We start from the raw sequence: 18,705 nt of genomic DNA, 5'->3' as shown, positions 1-18,705 counted from the left end.
GTACTAAGAGCTGTGTGTACATATAAGAAGTAGACAACCCCCATTAATGAACTGATGGTGTTGGTCTAGGAAAAGGATGAAGGAAATACTGGAGAGGAAAATACATAACCTCTTTATTTCACTGACTTTATGTACATGCAACCAATTTTTTGTTAAGCTAAGTAATTTGGGAATATGACCCTACTTTAATTTTGTTTATCCTTTGTCTCTGAATGTATTTGCTGCCTTTCAGGCAGACTAGGACTTACCTGCCTGCGGTCTGCTTGCATGACGTTCTGATACATTTTGAATAGTCTGTGAGGCTATAAATGCGATCTGTGTGAGAGGTCATGCTCCTGAGTTTCCTGTGACTGTAAAGTATATCATGTACCATGTGTGTGATTTTATCAGGGGCCTGGCCCATATAACTGCACTTTAACATTCTATCGCAGGGCTGATGTTGTTCTTCAGGTCCTTTACTGTGTTTCTCAGCTGTCTGTAGAAGGTTGCCAGAATCACATTAAGATTTTCCAGGTAAATAACGGGTTTGCTTCATTTTATGGGATCATTAATGCTCTACATTCCTGCATTTCTAGGATGCAAATGCTAAGATATTTTTAAATTCTTTACCCATATGCTTCTGTCTTCTGTTGTATAAAAATGCCATTGTAGCCACAGAGCTGAGAAAATACACCCTGCTTCCTTTATCACTCCAAAGTATTTTCCCTTGTTTTGAAGGAAGAAACCGCATTTCTAAAGATTTACTGTAACTTATTTTATTGAGGAAGATGATTTTTAAGTGGAAACATGCATCAGTATGCTGGTGAGGCTAAGGTCTCAGTGGTGTATTTGGCTTGTAATTTTAGTTTCCAGACCTAACAGGGAACAATTTGCAGGGTTTGGGTTTTCTTTGCTTGTTCTTCTTTAATCTTCAGTTGAAAGTTTTTGCCATCGCTAATCATGTCTCACCTTACCCTCTTCCCTTTCTCCCTCTCAACCTTTTTTTTTTTTTTTTTTTTTTTTTTTTTTTTTTTTTTTTTTTTGCCTCTTTCCATTTATTGTTCAGACTTTCACGAATTATGTGCAGCTTCTTATGAGGTGTTTGAAGGACAGAAGTAATATTAAGGTTTCTGAGAATGAAATGAGGTCTTGATGAACAAAGTAGATGAAAAGAAAATGGTGGTCTCAAAAAAGAGGGGTTTCTTAGAATTACTGAGTTTAATTTGTTGGGGACTTTGGGACATTATGTGTTAATGTGGGTTACGTTATGAGACAAGACATTTGCTTCTTTTAAGAGAAACCTGGATTTACTGTGATTTCTTGGGAGATGTTATTCGTGTTTGAAGAGCAGAAGCAATGTTAAGGCTTCTCAGAATGAAATGTGGCCTTGATGAGCAAAGTAGATGAAAAGAAATTGGTGGTCTCAAAAAAGAGACAAGGAAGTAGCATGTGTGAAAGGAGATAAACCCCAGTTATTATTCAGATAGTTTAAGATAAAACAGTTATAAATTGCAACTGTATCACTGTTGTGTGAATATGAAGAACATATAGGAGAGAGCATACTGAAAGCATCAACATTGAAAAAATTTCCCAGCACCTTATTCTAACAAGGGATTTTGGCATGATAGCTTTAGATTTCTTACTAGAATTAAGAAATAAATTAATGCAGCAATCAAAAAGTATTTCAAGCAAGAGACACAAAGGTCATGGTGTTTTCAGGAGAGCTGTCTCACCTCTTGTGTCCTTCAAACTTACTGAATAGATCTTTTGGGCTGTAGTATTTCCATGGGGCTTTTTTAGGATTCCCTTTATGTTTTAGCGTAGTAAAGGGTAATTCTTAACCCACAGTGATTTATTGTAGTACCAAACAATTTGAGGATTTTGGAGGGGTGTGTGTATGTGTGCTTTCCTTGAGGAAAGGAAAATTCTTCAACTCATATTGTTACCAAATTCCTTGTATTACAGACTAGTGGTTTTCATTTAAGTCTCATCTGAATTTTGTTTAGAAAATGATAGTGACTTGTGTTTTAAATTTCTTTATGCCAGGTTCACCATGTCATGGTATCACATTTGTTAATCTTATGGTATTATGGGGTCAGAGGTATCTTTAATATCTTATAATCATGTGGGAAGGCACTAGCTTGGTTTCAGCTTGATGGAACATTTGGAGTCAACCTTATGTGAAGTTTCCAGTACTATGCAAGTGGATTATGCTGTGAGTTTGTGTAAGCTTGGCATACATGTGTGTTTAACAAAACCTCCTCTGAGTGTAATGCACAATCGAAGGCCGTGACACTGTGTGTTGCAACACCTCCAGTGCACTTCTGTACTAGGCTTTCCCCTTCTGACAGAACGAGGTGTCCAGTTTGGGCAATGATTTGCTTGCTAAACTACTTCACAGAAATCAATGAATTTATCGTGAAACGATGCCAATGTGCACACAGAATTTAGTTGAGCTGAGGTGAGTTAAGCCGTGTCCCTAAAGTTGCTTTTCCGTGGAAGTTTGCTTTCGGGGTAGACAGAGGTTGAGCTGAAGGCACCGCGAGTGCGGCCGCAGAGAGCAGACGGCTGCCTTGCCAAAAACTGTCTTAGATTCAGTCAAGGTTTTCCTCTCCGTGAAGCCGTTTTTCTTCTGGGGTAGGAAGGGGCTGTTTAATAAACTACAGATAAAGGTCGTTAACATTAGACCCTGGAATTGGTAGATTATTAACTCCGGGGGCTGGTGTTTCCCGCGGAGGTCTTCGGAGCATTTTTGATGCATTTCCTCGTTAGAAAACCGATACCCAAGGGTGGTCCGGAGTCAGAACGAGGGCACCGACAGGCCCCACTGGCGACACCGGCCCCGGTGCGCGTTGTACCCTGTGCGCGGTCACCGCTCGTCCCCAGGAGGGGCTGTCCCCGGGCTGCCCGCCTCGTCCTGCGGCCAAACCCGTCCGGGCACCGCGGTCTGTGTGTCAGCATCCCGAAAAACTGCGAAGCCCGGCGCGGCGGGGCCCGGGGCCGCTCCCAGGGGCGCTCCCGCCCGCAGCGGGGCGGGGCTGGGGCGGGCCGAGCGGGGCCGCGCCTCCCTCGCTCGCTCCCTCCCTCCGCCCGCCCCGCCGGGGCAGAGCCGCCCGCGACCGCGCCTGGCCGGGGCACCCCTGCCCGCGCTCCTGCCCGCCGCCCCCCGCCCTCGCACGCCATTTCCTGTGCTCCGTGTTTACTTCCCGGTTCAAACCCTCCAGTGGGAGCGATCGGCGCCGCTGCCTGCGGAGGGAGCGGGAGGTGAGGGGAGCGGCGGGGTGGGGGACGCCGCCCCGCCGCGGTGCGGTCCCGTCTCCTCCCCGCGCTGAGCCGCCCGCCTCTTCTCTTGCAGGTGTACCCGGAGCCGCGGACGGAGGGCGAGTGCCTGAGCAACATCCGCGAGTTCCTGCGGGGCTGCGGTGCTTCCCTGCGCCTGGAGGTGAGTCGGGGCTGGGGGCGCCCGGCTCGGTCCCGGCGGCGGGGGGTGGTTCTCGCCCTCCCTTTGTGCCCGGGGACGCGGCTGACAAGATGGTGGCGGCCGCCCCTCCCCCGGCCGCGGGTCCGGGGGGCTGCGGGGAAGCCCTCGGCGTTGTCGGCGCTGCCCGGTGCGGCGCGGTGCGGCCGCGCCCCGGCCGAGCCGCGTGGAAGGGCCGCGCCGCTCCTCGGCCAGCGCCGGGCGGGCAGGGCGCGCCCCGCGCCTCTCGCGGCGCACGCCGAGTGCCGGGGACCGGGCTCGCCCGGCCCCGGGGCGGCCGAAACCGCTGCCGTTCTGTCCCAGCCGATTCTTGGTGCGTATCGATTGCGTCCGGTTTGTTCGTGGAATCGCTTTGGAAGGGCAGCGGTCGGCTCAGAGAAATTAAGATGCCTACAGCCGAGTGAAATGCTAATCGAAGAAATGGCAGGTGCCGTTTCTTCTATTTAAATTTGCGTTACATAAAAGCCCAGCAATCTGCCATCTTTTCTGAACGTATGTTCGCAGGGTTGCAGATTAGGTTCTCGAATATTGCTGGTATATTTAGCTGTAGCAAGTACGTAACTGCTGTCGAGTTTACTTGATGTTGGTGTGTGGGAAGGAACTGATGAGATTAAAAACAGGTTTCAGCTTCTCTGCATTGGAAAGTGAGAGGTAATTTCAGTTCTTGGAGACATTTTTTTGGGGCGAAAAGATTGGTTTCTAGTGCTTCTGAACCTAAATTAATATAGTATTGCCTTAATTCATTTGCAGGGTCTTATAGTGTATCTCTGGTCTTGCCTATGATTCTGCCAAGCAGTAACTAAATGTCATTTAAAAAGGCTCTGCTTTCCTGAGGCTGTTACACAGTGAAATATCATCAATGAAAAATATCATACTTGCAGGACTTGCCCTTAATCTTAGGTTCCCTCATGGATTAAGATGGAAATTAAGACTGCTTTTAGCACTCCTCTTGTGAATAAGTCCTTACATTTTTACCTGCTTTCCCTTCTCCCCTCCAAATACATAGAAAATCCCTTAGGATTTCTTGGGAGAAAAACCAAATTAAATTCTGAAATAGTCAGAAACCAGGTTCTGGGGTGAACAGTGCATAATGTCAAGCATTCTTTTTTGCTTTGGAGCACCTGTCACTCCCATTTGTCTTTTCTTGGGCCACAGTGGGGTTTTTTATGTTTTGAACCTTCATGTGTGCAAGCAGATCTGGATTTCAAGTGGTAGACATTCATGAGCTGGGGAGGACTGGGGGAGGAGGTGCTTCAGGTCTCAATGCAGAAATAAATTGAGTGTTGTAAATGTCAAAGAGGGGGAAAATAGCATTAATATCGTCACCTCCCCTTTACTAATTTCCTTCATCAGGTCTCTCACAAAGCTTGGAGCTACTGCAGTTGTGACAGGCCGGGAATACTTATAGCGTTGCAGTTTGGTCTCTTTTCTAGCTGCAGAAAGCTTTTGTCAGCTCTTTTCCTTGGGATGATGAGAAAATGAAGAAAAGTGATTAAAAGAAAAGATAATTTTGGCCTTGTTCTGAGAGCCTGAATATTTTTGGGAATAGTCAAATTGTTAACCTGGCCTCAGGGGCTTCTCAGCAAGACTGCCGGAAACACCTTTCTTACGTGGAGGTAACTGGCAGCAGTAGCTTCCAGCTCAGCATGTTGGAACAGGAATTATTCCCAAGCTACCAGAGAGTTCAGAAGCTGGCAAGAAGGGGCACAAATGCTTGGGCTAATGGAGCTTTTGTGCACGTATTTATGGTTTGTATGTTGTCTGTTCCCTGTTGTTTTCTCATTAATTTTTTCAAACCCCTCACTGCGGCCAAAGATGAGAGCAATGGCAACCTGGATTCAACCAGGGAGTAGCTGGCAGGGGCCTCTTGGCCATCCGCTACTCCTGGGCTCTTTCCTGTCCCTCTGTTAACAAGGTGTGAGTCAGCCCTGGAGAAGCTGTGCCTTCCTCTCTGTGGGAGCTGGGGAGATGGCCCAGCTCCCCCGTGCAGGTCTGTGTAATGCTTCCTGAGTCGCAGTCGAGGGTTAGAGATTGCGTTGAGCTAAGAGTGTGAGGAGCGGAGCGTCTCTGGAGCTGCTTTAGCGGGTATTTTCAGAGAGGGCAGGGGAGCTAGCAAGGAGTTAGTGGTGAGTACAAATATTTGACAAAGGGGTGGATGTGTATGTGGTACCTTCAATAATAGAAACATTTGGACAATAGGAGTATCAGTGGAAGCTCTAGGGTGGCGTGGGGAGATGTGACATTATTCTGTGCACTAATGTGGTGCTTTTCCTAAAAAGTATTCCACAATGTGGAGTTTTCTGTGACCTGTAAGAGTTGCACTTGAGCCTTACATTGAATGTGAACTATATGTAGCTGGACCAGATGATTTCTCTGTGTGTAGTTTTGTGAGCCGGGTGACAGCACGGTTGTGGTTTGACTAGCCTAAGATCAGCATTGCACAAGCACTTTTTGTTCCCAGATCTGAGCTCATCTTGGAAGCGGTGGTGGTGTATTTTTATGAAGCCATGTCGCAGCTCCTTGCCTTGCTGGAGCTCTGTAGGTCTCCAGTTTTGGAGACTTTTTTACGGCATGCTTGAATTTGATAAACTGCTGTGATTAATGGAAAGTTGCACAGCAGTAGATGGCTTCTTAGAGATGCTTTCATCTGTGGATCCTTTTATTTAGAGGACATGATAACTTTGGTTGTTTTTCTACATATAAAATAAGGGGCAGAGATGAGAAAATCTGTTGATTTGGAAAAGTGCTGGTGTCTGAAATTTGTTCTTATTTTCTTCCTCTTGCTTCCCAGTAAGTTTGGGTTGTTAGAAAGATAATAAAACATTCAGAAAGGATATTTCAAATTCTAATGAGGAGGATTGCTGTTCCTCAGAGGAAACCAATGGCTCCCTTCCCACACCCCCCAGTATTTTTTGATATTTAAGTGTTACAGGGAAAAGAGAATACTTAATTTGGAGCTTGCAGCAATCTTTATAACGCAAAACATGATTCCAGAAATAACCAGAAGAATGTGCTGCAAGTATTGGGTTTTTAAAATTATTTTTAATACAGTTTTCTTGTATGCGGATACAAGGAACTGAGACCTATTAATGAAAAAATGTTCCTAAGACCTCTACCAGGGACTGAATTTCCATATTTTTTTCCCTTCTGAAAGCCATTAGTGCTTCCGTAGAATAATTGTAATATTGAGTAGTTTATTCTACTTTGAGCCTTCAGTGCTGTTGCTGAATGTCTGTGTCAATGGAGGGGACTGTAGAATAGTTGCCTGTGTTTTCAGTTCACATCTTACAGTTCACCTTTTCCTTAGGCAAATAGAATATTTGCTATGTACTGTTCTTGCCATTTTTGCATTAGGGGCTGTTTTCCCACCCAGTTTTCTCTTTGGGTGGGAAGACATTTAACTGTACTCGCTTCTGAGGAGCATCATCTGCTTTTCAAAAAGTAATGGCTTATTTCTACCTGAGCTCTGGGAAGTTTGGCCATTATGATTATCTTGTACCTGTGTCATGTTACTCTAGTTTTTTTCTCTTTCAAAGGAGCTTGAGCTTCCTGAATATAATGTTGTCTTTTCATATTCTTTGGCTAGAGCTGTTTGACAGCTTGCAGGACCAAAAACAAGCCCTAGAGAAATCACTGTATAGTTCAACAGCAGTGAAATTTGTTGGGGGAGCAGCTGAATGTAGAATAGTAAACAAAAACAGGTTAATAGAAAACCATGTTAGTATCTGCTGCTTAAAGGGCAGAATGCTTGATATATCCTGCGAACAATGTCACAGTCTGTATGATCAAATTCTGTAACTAGCATCTTGCAGGATTGTTTTGCTGGCTTTCATCAGCAAATAAAAGATTAATGCTTGCTTGTCTGCAAATATCTAATGCTAACAGGTTTCTTGAGCCCAAAAATATTTTGTATTTCTGACTTCTATACTGATGGATAAGATAGCAACTGCTTAATGAAAAAAGAGAAGCCATGGGTCTGAGAACCTTTTCTCTACCTGCCAAGAGACCTGCTCACCTCTAGGATTCAAGGGTGGTCATTTTATTACAAAGGCAGCAATGCCAAACTCAGGACTTTATTTCTATAATAAACTAACCAATGAAGAAATAAAGCAAACCTGGCAGTCTTACATAGTCTGAGGAGATCCTGCATTTGTATATTATAAAATCTCTTGTACAAGAGGGATTTGCCCTTAAGGTTCAGAACACTGCATGCAAATTTATAAAATATAATTCACAGCACTCAGGATTTCATCAAGATATACAAATATCTGTGAACGTCTATACTGGAGCTGTGGCCTTGCAGAAAAGTCTGTAAGGGGTTCTGGTGTCACTCTGTTAGAGCAGGTAATCTTTTGGGAGCAAGGGTACCTGTCTGTTTTTCCCTCACACCCACCCCTAACAGCCATTCATCTGTCAGGTGATGCTTCTTTCCCCTGAGCCTTGCCCACTTTAGATAGTTATGGCTAAAATCCTACTACCAGTGTGGACTTGGACAGGTATTATGCCAGTTGCCTTTCAAAGACCTGTTGGTATAAGGAAGGTGCAGAGCTATGCTGCTAGCGTGGATGGACTTGGCTGACATTTACTTGTCATTGAATTAGGAGTAAATAGGTTTCTAGTACTGAAGAGCTTTATGCCAGTCTTAGGACGATGATACAGAAATTAAATCATCCACCTATTCCTTTCAGCCCTTGTTCAGACTATCATCTTTATTTTGTCAAGAACATTATTCCTCAGGTTTGCTCCTGAATTTATTCCAACACAATGTCTTTCTAACCCAGAAGGTGGGCTGCCAAATACCTTCATGATTCTTAAATGTCATAAGCATTTTCCAGAATTTTAATATTTTAAAGTTACCATTCTTTGCTTACATACCACACATTGTGAAGTTTTATTTCAAGGCTGAGATCTTACTGATATATTTTTCAATGGGGAAAAGTTGTATCTTTTAATTAAGATGTGTCTCCTGTACTCGTTCCTCCAACTCCCACCCTGATTTCTACTTGTTCACAAAGCTATTCTGAATATATTTTAGATATTGCTTACAGTGAAGTGTTGCTGCAACTTGTCTTGTACATACATACCTCCAACATGTGACTGCTTCCCTCTCCCTCACGCCCTCAATTTCTATCCTTTTTCTCGTGTGTAAATGTGTTTTTAAGACAGGGAGATGCTGTTACTTGACTTACATTATTTTCATAAGAATGGCTTCTTGTGATACAAAGAATTTTTATGATGCACAGAGTAGCAGGCCTAGTACTGAGACTGTGTTTCATATGTTTACCAATCCTTTGTATTCCTATTTAAGAGAAGCCTTTGAATACTACTTTAAGGGTGTCTTACAGACAGAATGACGGAAAAATATTTTTTTTTTTCTGAGATTAAGCCAGTTCCTCATCCTGTGTGCCATTTGTGCATAGTGTCATGCTAGCTGAGAAGGTGACACAGAGAGGCAGGAACATATGGTGTTGGACAGGGAGGAACGGTAGTATCAGAAATTTTTACAGTTTTATTCAGTAAAACCCAGTCTAAACCACAAATGCACATGGTAGCTTCTCAAATCCTTACATGGTTCCCTTTTCACTTAAGCCTTCCTTCTCTTTCAGTGAGGATTTATTTCTTGTGATTCTGCCTTGTGTGAGCTTGTTGCATCAGCAGTAGCATAGTATTGTGCTATCACCTCTTGACTAAAGTGATTCCAGTGGCTGTCATTAAAGAGGAAGAATAAACCTCCTTATTAGGATACATACTCAAAATCACCCGATATATGGTGATTTTAAAAAGACTTAGAAAAAAGCTATATAGAAACAGGTGGATTTACAAACGTGTCTTTGTAACAAATAATGTAGCAAATAGCTGGGGAACATGCAAGTACTTTCTTTGCTACTGGAGGTCTATGTTCAGTACTTTCCAAGTAAAAAATAATTTTGAAAATTTGAATTCAACCATGAGTATTTTAATTCCTGCCAGTTCTTTTGATTGCATGATTTGTGGTGCTTTGAGCACAAACATATGAGACAGCGCATGTAGTCTGGCACAATGGATCTATCATGGGTGCAGATTCCTTTCTTTGCTGCATGAAGCATACGTGAGGGTGAGTCTAGCGTGTCAGAATATGTTTCAGTCGTGTCTTGGTGGTCAGCATGTACAAGGCAGGTTGCAGTGACCCAGTAAATATTAACTAGTCCTCCTGGTTTTGGCTGGGATTGAGTTAATTTTATTCTTAGGAGCTAGCATAGTGCTGAATTTTGGATTTAGAATGAGAATAATGTTAATAACTCACTATTTTAGTTGTTTCTCAGCAGTGCTTACCCTCAAGCAAGGACTATTTAGATTTTTGTGCTGTGCTGCCAGGGAGGAGATTGGGGGACAGGAAGCTGGAACGGGACCCAGCCAGGACAGCTGATCCCAGCTGACCAAAGGGATATTCCCACACTGGGGGAAGGTGGCCAGGGCTTGTCCACCTGCTGGGGACTGGCTGAGCCCTGGTCAACAGGTGCTTGTGCATCACTTCTTTTCTATATGCTCTTATTGTTATTTTCTCTTCCTTTTCTGTTGTATTAAACTGCCTTTTTCTCAACCCATGAGTTTAACAATTCTTTCCAATTCTCTCCCCTATCCCACTTGGGAGAGGGCTGGGAGATGAGTGAGTGATGGCTCAGTGGTGTTCAGCTGCCTGCCAGGATAAACCACAGTTCTGGTATAGATCTGTTCAGAACAGTTTTGCAAATGAGTTGCTCTGTGGTTTGGGAGAGGCTTCTGTGTAACTGCTTCATTTGTGGTGTTTGTTTGGATCTTGAGAATAAAATGAACCTTCATCTAGCAATTAGAATGTATTGCACTATTAATTGAGAATGCACAGAAGACTTCCATGTTATGCTCAGATATAGCAAACAGTTATCACAAGAAGATTTTATTGCTTCTTTGATAGAAGAGGAGTTAATCATCTGAGGAAAGGTGTGGAAACTAGGAAAGTTGGGAGAAAAGGGCAGGTAGAGAGAGTTGGAGGGTTTTGAGCAGAACTTTGGAGTCCTTAAGGCTTAAAAAGGGAGAGGAGTCTGCTTCCTGATTACACACTGTTTTCCTGACTTGTCAGAGGAGTTCTTGCTCTCTGGTTTCTTTAGCCCTCTTGTGCCCTCCTTTGTTGTGAAGCACAGTAAGGAAGGGCTCATCTGCTGATTTTCTGAAGGGTGGGAGCTGGGGCAAGGGGGGCCCTTCTGATTAGCCCTGAGCAGGGAGCAAGCTGTGCAGAGGGAGGGGGTGTGAAGGCAGGTCCTGGGAGCAGAGCAGGGGAGCTGCTCTGTCCCTCTCAGCAAGAGAGCAGCAGGGACACTAGAGAGGGATGGAGATGGCATCAGGACAGTGGCACCTGCTGTGTGCTCAGTGCTCAGCAGAGAAGTGCATTTCAGAAGTGAGGTCTTGTTCCTGTCTGGACCTGCCCGCCTTTTTACTTCCCAGAGGGAGGCTGTGGTCTGGTTAGTTGCTGTTGTGGTTTTCACGAATGCCTTGTGAAGCTGGACTTAGGACGTCTCAGACTCCCTACATGCATACTTTTTCTCTTGAATAGTTTTGAAGAGATTTTTTAGCAGGCAAACATACTAAAAATAGCAATGTAGATAAATCTTGCACTAAATATAGATAATCTTGAGCTAAACAATTGCTACAATTGTGTATACTGAACACAGCTACATTGTTATTAGGTGTCAGATTATTTCCCAAGAGTGTGTGTGACAGAGGAGAAGCAAAAAATACGCAGAATAGGTTATAGGTGGTGGTATATTGTGTGAAGAAAACTTGAGTACCTCAGACCTTAGTGACATAATGTTGTATTTTCTTAGCATATGCGTTTGGACTAAGAAGGTCCTTGGAGCTGAAGTGCATCCTGCAGTATGCGAGATGATGGTGCTCAATCTCTTCAGGAACCTGGAAAACTTTCTCCTCTTGTGACAATGACTGTATTGCATCATTTTGGCAAGGGAGGAATTCTGGCAGAACTGTTGCTTTGAAGCTTACCTCAAATGAGGACTATGCAGAAGAGAGTCCAGCCTGGCAAAGCAGGCTGCTCCTTTTGTTTACTGTCATCTCGCCAGAATACTTTGATTTTACTTTGAACTTAAGAGCCGACATAAATCACTTCAATTATCTGTTAATGATGGAGTACCAAATCTAGGTCTTTTGTGAGTTGCTCTGAATTTTAAAGTGCTTCCAGCTTTGCAACTGTTCCTGACTTCTACTTGCATGTAAATATTCTGGCATGTGTGGGGAAGGTGATATGCATTCTGCTGTGGAGAGTAGTTTTCACAGGCTTGATTTTGAAAGATGATGTTGATGAGAGGGGAAAAGCACCTTGCTCTAATTAAAAGAAAAATATTAGAATATGATGATTTCTCCATTTCCTTAAGGGGAGTTGTCTTACTGTGCTCAGCTGAATACACAAATGGCTCTAGCACTTGCATGTTTCAGCTTGAGCCCTCTATTTCACTATAGTTAACTGAGTTTAGATGGTTCATCAGATGCTGGGCTGGTCCTGTCAGTATTACTGAGAGCTGGAGTTTGCCTGTTTTTCAGGAAATACTGAAAAATTCTAGGTAATGGGGAAAATTGTCTGAGGCTGAAAACCTCGGACTCTTGTTACTGAAAAAAAGGTGCCTGCAGCTGTGTACCTCATACTCCATCTCTTGGATGAAGCCAGCAGGATCCAGCTGGTTGGGTAACTTGTGGGCAGGTGAGGAGGGAGATTCAGCTATGTGGGAAAATGATATGGTGTTTTCAGTAGGTGGCAGTCCTTCTCTGAATCAGTCCAGGGCAGTGGTGAGCCTGGTGACAGAGGGAGGCAAGGGAGAGAGCTAAAAAGAGGGAGCAAAGTTTTTCTGTCAGTGCCATCTTGTGGGCCAGGTGTAAATACACGAGCCTGAGCAGTGGTGCCTTGGGAAGAAGAGGGATGGGGTATTCCTTCTGGTCCAGGGCTGTCTGCCTGAGTGGTGTCCTGAGGTGGCTCTGCCTTGCTGGCAGCTTTTGCTGGGAGCCTGTGTGTGGGCAGCCCAGCAGCTGCCCTCTTTACTTTTGGCGCCAGCGGGGAGAGGGTGAAGCACTCTTGGGGTACCCTTTGCTTTCTGAAGGGCTGGGGCTAGAGGCTTATCTTTAGTAGATGAAATCTACTGTTTAATTCTTTCCCCCCCAAACTTCAGCTGAAGTCATTGCCTTGTTCCAGTTTTTTGACTGTTGTTGGCCACGCTTCTTTGAATGGAGTGTTTAGAAACTGTTAAGTAGCAGTTGCTTTTGAGTTCCGTTTACAAATAAAGCATTAAATACTGAGCCAAGCTCCTTTGATACAATTACTCAATGCTGCTTGCTTCAGCCCAATGAAACATAGTAGCGCAACCTTAGGCTGTGAAATAGTGAAGGAAAAACTAGAGGTGGGGGAACCCAAAAACAAATACATGCTATTACTAGCTGATGTAAGGCTATCCTCACAGATCTTCTCCTGCTAGTGCTGAGTGATTTTTTTTTTTAATATCTTGATTTTTAAAAAATTGTCCCCATGCTCTCCACTCTTATTTTCTACCCTCTACCCCTGACACATTTTCCTTCAGGAGGGTAGAAGTCTTGTTGTCAGAGAAGGGACTAGTGATGGTTAGTGAGACTGTGGTGATGATATGCTTAATAGTTTTTGCCAGATATATACTTGTTAAATAACTTGCAGATCCTGCCTGATCAAGTTTTCTCAATGTGATGTCCTCTCTTGCTTTACAGCAGTCCCTAGGCTGTTTTGCACAATGTTTCTAGGAGAGTTGGCTGGAAGTGCCAGCAGAAGCAGTTGTCCTAGGCAAGTACTGCTGAACACCAAACCACTGCCCTAGCTTTAATTAAATTATCTCTCCTGTTTCCTCCCCTCCCCCATTCTTTAAATTCTGCTCTGAAATGTTTCATGAATTGATATTCTGGGTATCTGTTTTCTTGTTGCTCACCTGCTTGGCAGTGACTGAGTGTGGCAGAGAAGGGCGCACTTGTTCAGATCAATGGGAGTTGCAATGGAATACCTCTAGCAAGGTATCAGTTCCCTGTTTTACTTTCCTAACAGAGTTCTAAACTCTCAGCAAGTGTGTATTGTCTGTGTATTATTTTTACATTGTCTAGATGAGTTTACATTGTGTTTCATGATTATTTATACAGAAATATGAGCAGGAACACCATCTTGCTTTGTTTTCAGATTATCTGACAGACTCCCAGTGAATTGTCCATTGCTTCCCTGCCATCTATGTGTTAGATTTTTCTTCCCGTTGTAACTGACCCTCAGAACTGGATCGGTTGAGTGGTTGGCACAGAGGACACAGTGGAGAAGGGAGGAGTCTGGGATCCCTCTTTTGACAGCAGCAACCTGATCTGAAATAAATAGACTTTTACCTACTTTTTTAGCTGGAGCACCCTGTTCCTCAAATGTAATGACTGAATGAACCTCAAAACAAAGCAAAGTGACTGGGAGAGGGGGTGGAATTTAGCACACCCCCCACACTTGTTCACTTAATTAATGAATAAAAATTAGGTAAGAAAAATACAGTTCTGAATTATTAAGTCTCTTAGCAGGAAGTGCCTGGAAGCACTTGGTTTTAAGATGTCAAACACAAAAATTCCTACTTGTTAAATGAACTGGTTTTCTGTTCAAAACATACTGAAGTGCCTTTTTTTTTTAATGTTTGTATGTTTATTAGCTTCATAGTGTGCCCTCAAAATGTAAGCTTTAAGCAATTACCATGCTTTGTCTAAAAGCAAGCTTCTGCAGAAATCATGATGTAGTTCATCATATTTTGTTGTTCGATCAAAGTCTTTGTTGTTAACGCATTTGAAATCAAGTTTGTTAAAGCATTTAAGTGTGTGGAGAGAGAGTAATCGCTCACTTTTTTTCCCATAAAAATTGATGCCAAATGTTTAGGAAAGTGCTTGGATTACATGGAACAGGATGTTAATCTATACTAATCTAATCATTATTTGAATAGGCCATTTAAATCCATCCACCCTGTGGGCTTGGGAGCAGCATAAAGTAAATTAGAAGAAAATGCATTTTCACACCCTTTGCCTTAGGCTAGTTCTTCACCCTGGTGTCACATGAACATTTTGCAAAAGATAAATTTCATGGATAAATGCAGCTCAAGTTATTTTCTGTACTTGGCAATAAAACTGAAAGAGCAATTCTTCATTGTTAAAATATAAAGTTGTAGTAATTGCCTGACTTTGATATTGTAAACTGCTGATAGTTAAATTGACCACATCTACATATTATTTATGGCCTAAGTTAATTAGTTGGCTTGGAGCGCTCAGCAGTTTTGGGGATGCCAGTCAGCTAGTTGTTTTCTTTCCTGCCTGTACTTGTTTATTAAGATGGCTTATCTCTTAATATTTTTGTTAATATTTCTTGCTAGAGGTATTTCAAATGTCACTATAGCATTCAAAACTAAGTGAGTGAGTGTAATTTTTTTATTTATAGCTGTTGTCAGCAAATGCAGAAGAATGTACATATGCCTTTAGAGCACTCCAAAAATTCTCAAGTCTTGGGGAAGTACACTTTGAGACTGAAATGAAAGACTGTTATAACTTAGAATGCTGCAGTCTGTTGCCCTCAATTGACACACTCAAAAGCATGTAATTTAGGGTTGTTTTGTGCAGGTGTAAATAATTCAGCTTTTGTATTAGTTTAGTTTAAAATAGGTAAGTAGAATACTTATCTTTGTATTGCAAAAGCATTGCAAGACTAGAACAACTGTAGGCTTAACTCTTCAACACCACACTTTCCTCAATTCCATTTTTAATGTGGATATTTCTAAAGAAATTTGGTCTGTTTGATCAAAGTTATTGCTGTGCCAAGCCCAAAGAGCGTTATTGGACCCCCTCTATATGTGCATTGTGCTTAGTAGGTAATTGCTCCATTTTTTCTAGGAACCTTGCCTGGTTCCAGCTGGAAAGCTGTTCATTGCCCTTCCTTTGCTCTTGGATGGTCTCAGACTTGGATTTAAGTATGAGTTTGGAGGCAGAATCAGCTGCAGTATGAAATGTAGTCCTTCCCACAATACTTTTTTTTTTTTTTTTTTTTTTTTCCTCTGGTTTGGTTTCTGAAGGAGTGGCATTACCCTTGTTTCACAGTGCTTGAGCTGCAGCCTCGAGTGTCTGTGGTTTGAGACAGCTCCTCTGGGCCTCAGTTGGAGCTGTGAGAGCAGAACATGGCACAGAGCAGGCTGAAGCCAGGCTGTGGTCCTAGGGTAGATAAACCACTGTGGCAGTAGAGCAGCAGTGACACATGCCATCACTTAGGTATTCCTTGCCCATCCATCAACTAGCATGGATGCTTGGCAGGCTCAAGGTGAGATGGAGCAGGAAGGTCAGCTGGTAGAAATAACCCTGCTAACCTGCTTTCTTTCCTACCAAATTGACCTTGTGGAGGTCAAAAAGGAGCCGGGGCTGGTATGAAGCGCGAGGATAGATTATTGTACAGTGAATATGTAGATCGTCTTTAGGTGATCTTACACTTCAGGAAAGTGGGGAGAAAGGAAGTTCTCTGTGGCAGCTTGGTGATGTGTGGGTGATCTGCTGTGTCTACGTCTCAGCCTCTGCACCTGAGCTGTCAGCTTATCTGCCAGTGGTGATAAGCTCAGGTTTCTGCTTTGTGCTGAGCTAGGGAGAGATGGGCATGTTCTCAGCTGCTGTGTTTTCTAAGTGTTGATAGCAGAGGGATGATACGACTTGGCTTCTACACCAAGTTCTTAGTAACTGTTTGTTTCTCCTCTCCCATTCTCTCTTTCTCGTTGGCTCTGTTTTTCTACTTGTGTTTTAAGTTCTGATCTTCCTTTCTACAGTGTTTTCCTACGTGCCTTGCCTCTGTTTCTTCATTCCTGTTATTCCTAGCTTAGCATCAGCTGTCTAACCCTAATTTTCTGATGTTTCCAAGGTCAGTGCTGTGTCTGGTCAAAGAGACAAATATTTTTCTACCTATTGCAACTGCTTACTGTAGACCCTCTGTGGTGCTGGTCAGGTGCTTGAAACACTGAGAACTACTCCAGGAAAAAAACTGCATTGCTTTAGTTTTCGGCCAGTTCAGTTTGTTACAGCAAAGGGGGTGATGGGCTCAAAAACTTGTGGGAAAGGGAGAGTGCAACTTTGTAGCTGAGAGCGTAGTCAAAGCAAATAGGTTTTGCTAAGGCTGCAGGTGTCTGTAACATTACGCTTTCCTCCCCTTGGCTTCAGCGCGTCTCATAGATCCCAGCTAAAGTTAATTACAGAGAGGCTTCCTGTTACAGTCAACAACAGGAGCCTCTCCAGAGGATAACCTATAGTGGGTGAGATTAAGTCTTTAGGGATACAAAAGAAGACAGCATTGACCCAGACATCCAAAAACTACTTCCCTAAATTTAGGTGAAACTTATTATTGGCAGTGTTCTTTGTCTGGGGTGCTCCCCTTCCTCCTTTCCCAATGTAGCTTTTGTTTTACATAGTTTGAATTGGGCCGTTCCTTTCTCTTGGAGGTAAAGCTTGTCAGACTGCTACTTGCACCTCTTAAGAGACTCTTATCTGTTGGGGCGATGTACTTCAGTGCTCAGTCCTTCAAACACAGTCTTAATTGTTTTACTTCACCACTGGAAGTGCTGAAGCTGGATTGAATTCTAATTGCTGCCTGTAATTGCTATCAAGTTCAGTCTGTTCTTGGTAGTATTAAGGCAGGTCTCATCTAGGAGCGTCCTCACTACCTACTGAATACTAATAGTTTCACTAGATAAACAACCCAAGGGAAATAATTATATTTTCATGGCAGTGTCTACCCTCAGGTAACTGTGGTGATGCTTGAAGTGAGATACACTGAGGTTTGTTTTAAATAGTCCTGATTTTAATATTAAGACAACTTTTTCATCTTTGTGCATTTTTTTCTTCTGTAGAATAGGGAGGCTTTGTAGTCCAAAAGAGGAAGCCTTGGGTGCCCTTCTTGTGAGTTAATGAAGGATGTGAAATCACAGCATGAAACTCTTTCCTCCTTTGTTTTCCTGCCTTTTAAAAAGCCTCTCTGAGGGAATTTATGCAAGCAAATGCAGCATCCTCACAGGCAGTGAGCTGTGGCTTGTTTGACATTCAGAGAACTTGCTCTCAAATAGCTTGGAGGGAGCACGGCTGCTCACCTGCTGTCATGGCTTGAAGAGTTTTTGACAGAATACCTTGACCATTAGTTGGGGTGGCAGGGTGGCACTGGGAAGGAGATACTCCTATGTTGGAAGAACCAGTGGCTTCTAGTTCTTGGAAATTAAATTGTTTAGAAAGCACTAGAATCATGGAGTTCAGGGTGGTGAATTGCCATGAAGCAGGACTTGAATTGCTTTGGTACAATCCAGATATTGCGTTATGGCTTGACTCCATTTTAAAAGGCGGCGTGAAGTTTGGCATTATGGTTTGAATGTCTGTCTGAAAGGAATTGTGTGTAAAAGATAATGTGGAAACCACTGCTGCAGGCTTTGAGCACAGTCTTCATGGGTGGATTTATTGTTGGGGTACACTAAAACTAGTGAAGTTGCAGGGCACAAATGTGAGGAGTGTGTGCTGAACTTGTACAGTATATGTGTATTGTTTTATCAGATTGTATTGTATTGTTTTATCAGTGTTGTATTGAGCAACAGTCCAGTTGGTGCAAAATAAAGCAGGCTCTTCTAGAAGCCTGGCAAAGGCTTGGGCGAAAATAAATTCTGTTTGGCAGATTGGCTGTACAGAACAAGCGTATTCAGTCAGTTTTTAACAAATGAGAAGTGCTTTTTAATAGTTACTTTGTGTCAGATTTTTTAAAACTATGTTTTTTTTCTAGAGCTACTGTTACTATTTAGAGGTTAAAAAGAGTGTTCTCTTGATACTGTTCACTGGGGGTTGTGATCTGTTGGAAAACTTCAATGTTGTCCTAACTCATGCTTTGTTTGCTTTGCATTGTTTCTTGCAGTCTATTTGAAAGGATTTCTCATCCACAGATGGTGATTTTTTTTTTTTCCCCTCCATTTTTTTTGGAACATGAGTCACTTTCTTGATGATGTCGTCCGTAAAGATAAGATGCTGGCAGTACCATTTTGAGTAGTAGTAACATTTTGGGGGAACTTCGCTGAAGATTTTTGAGCAATTCCACTTTGTTGGAGCCATGTCTTTGCATTTCTAAATGCTTCTGGAGCATCCAATTGGAAAGATTTGCTTTTTTGTTTAACCTGTTTCTAGAGTGGCACATATTCCATTATCCA

The 18,705-nt window shown here is 42.9% G+C and overlaps 1 protein-coding gene across 4 annotated transcripts in view; it reads left to right on the top strand.

Moving 5' to 3' along the window:
• ARHGEF7 (Rho guanine nucleotide exchange factor 7) overlaps positions 1-18,705 on the top strand; it is a 117,155-nt gene that overhangs the window by 11,733 nt on the left and 86,717 nt on the right. For 2 of the 4 annotated variants that reach the window (XM_040090624.2, XM_040090632.2), the window contains exon 2: positions 3,335-3,421. In XM_040090624.2, the coding sequence (XP_039946558.1) occupies positions 3,335-3,421 (87 nt within the window). Of the gene's footprint in view, positions 1-3,105; positions 3,244-3,334; positions 3,422-18,705 lie in introns of those variants that run through there. The other 2 variants (XM_040090651.2, XM_040090659.2) reach the window with 2 other exon arrangements.

Source organism: Hirundo rustica, chromosome 2 (genome assembly GCF_015227805.2).
Source record: "Hirundo rustica isolate bHirRus1 chromosome 2, bHirRus1.pri.v3, whole genome shotgun sequence".
Taxonomy (NCBI): Eukaryota; Metazoa; Chordata; class Aves; order Passeriformes; family Hirundinidae; genus Hirundo; species Hirundo rustica.
This window is presented reverse-complemented; position numbering and strand designations above follow the sequence as displayed.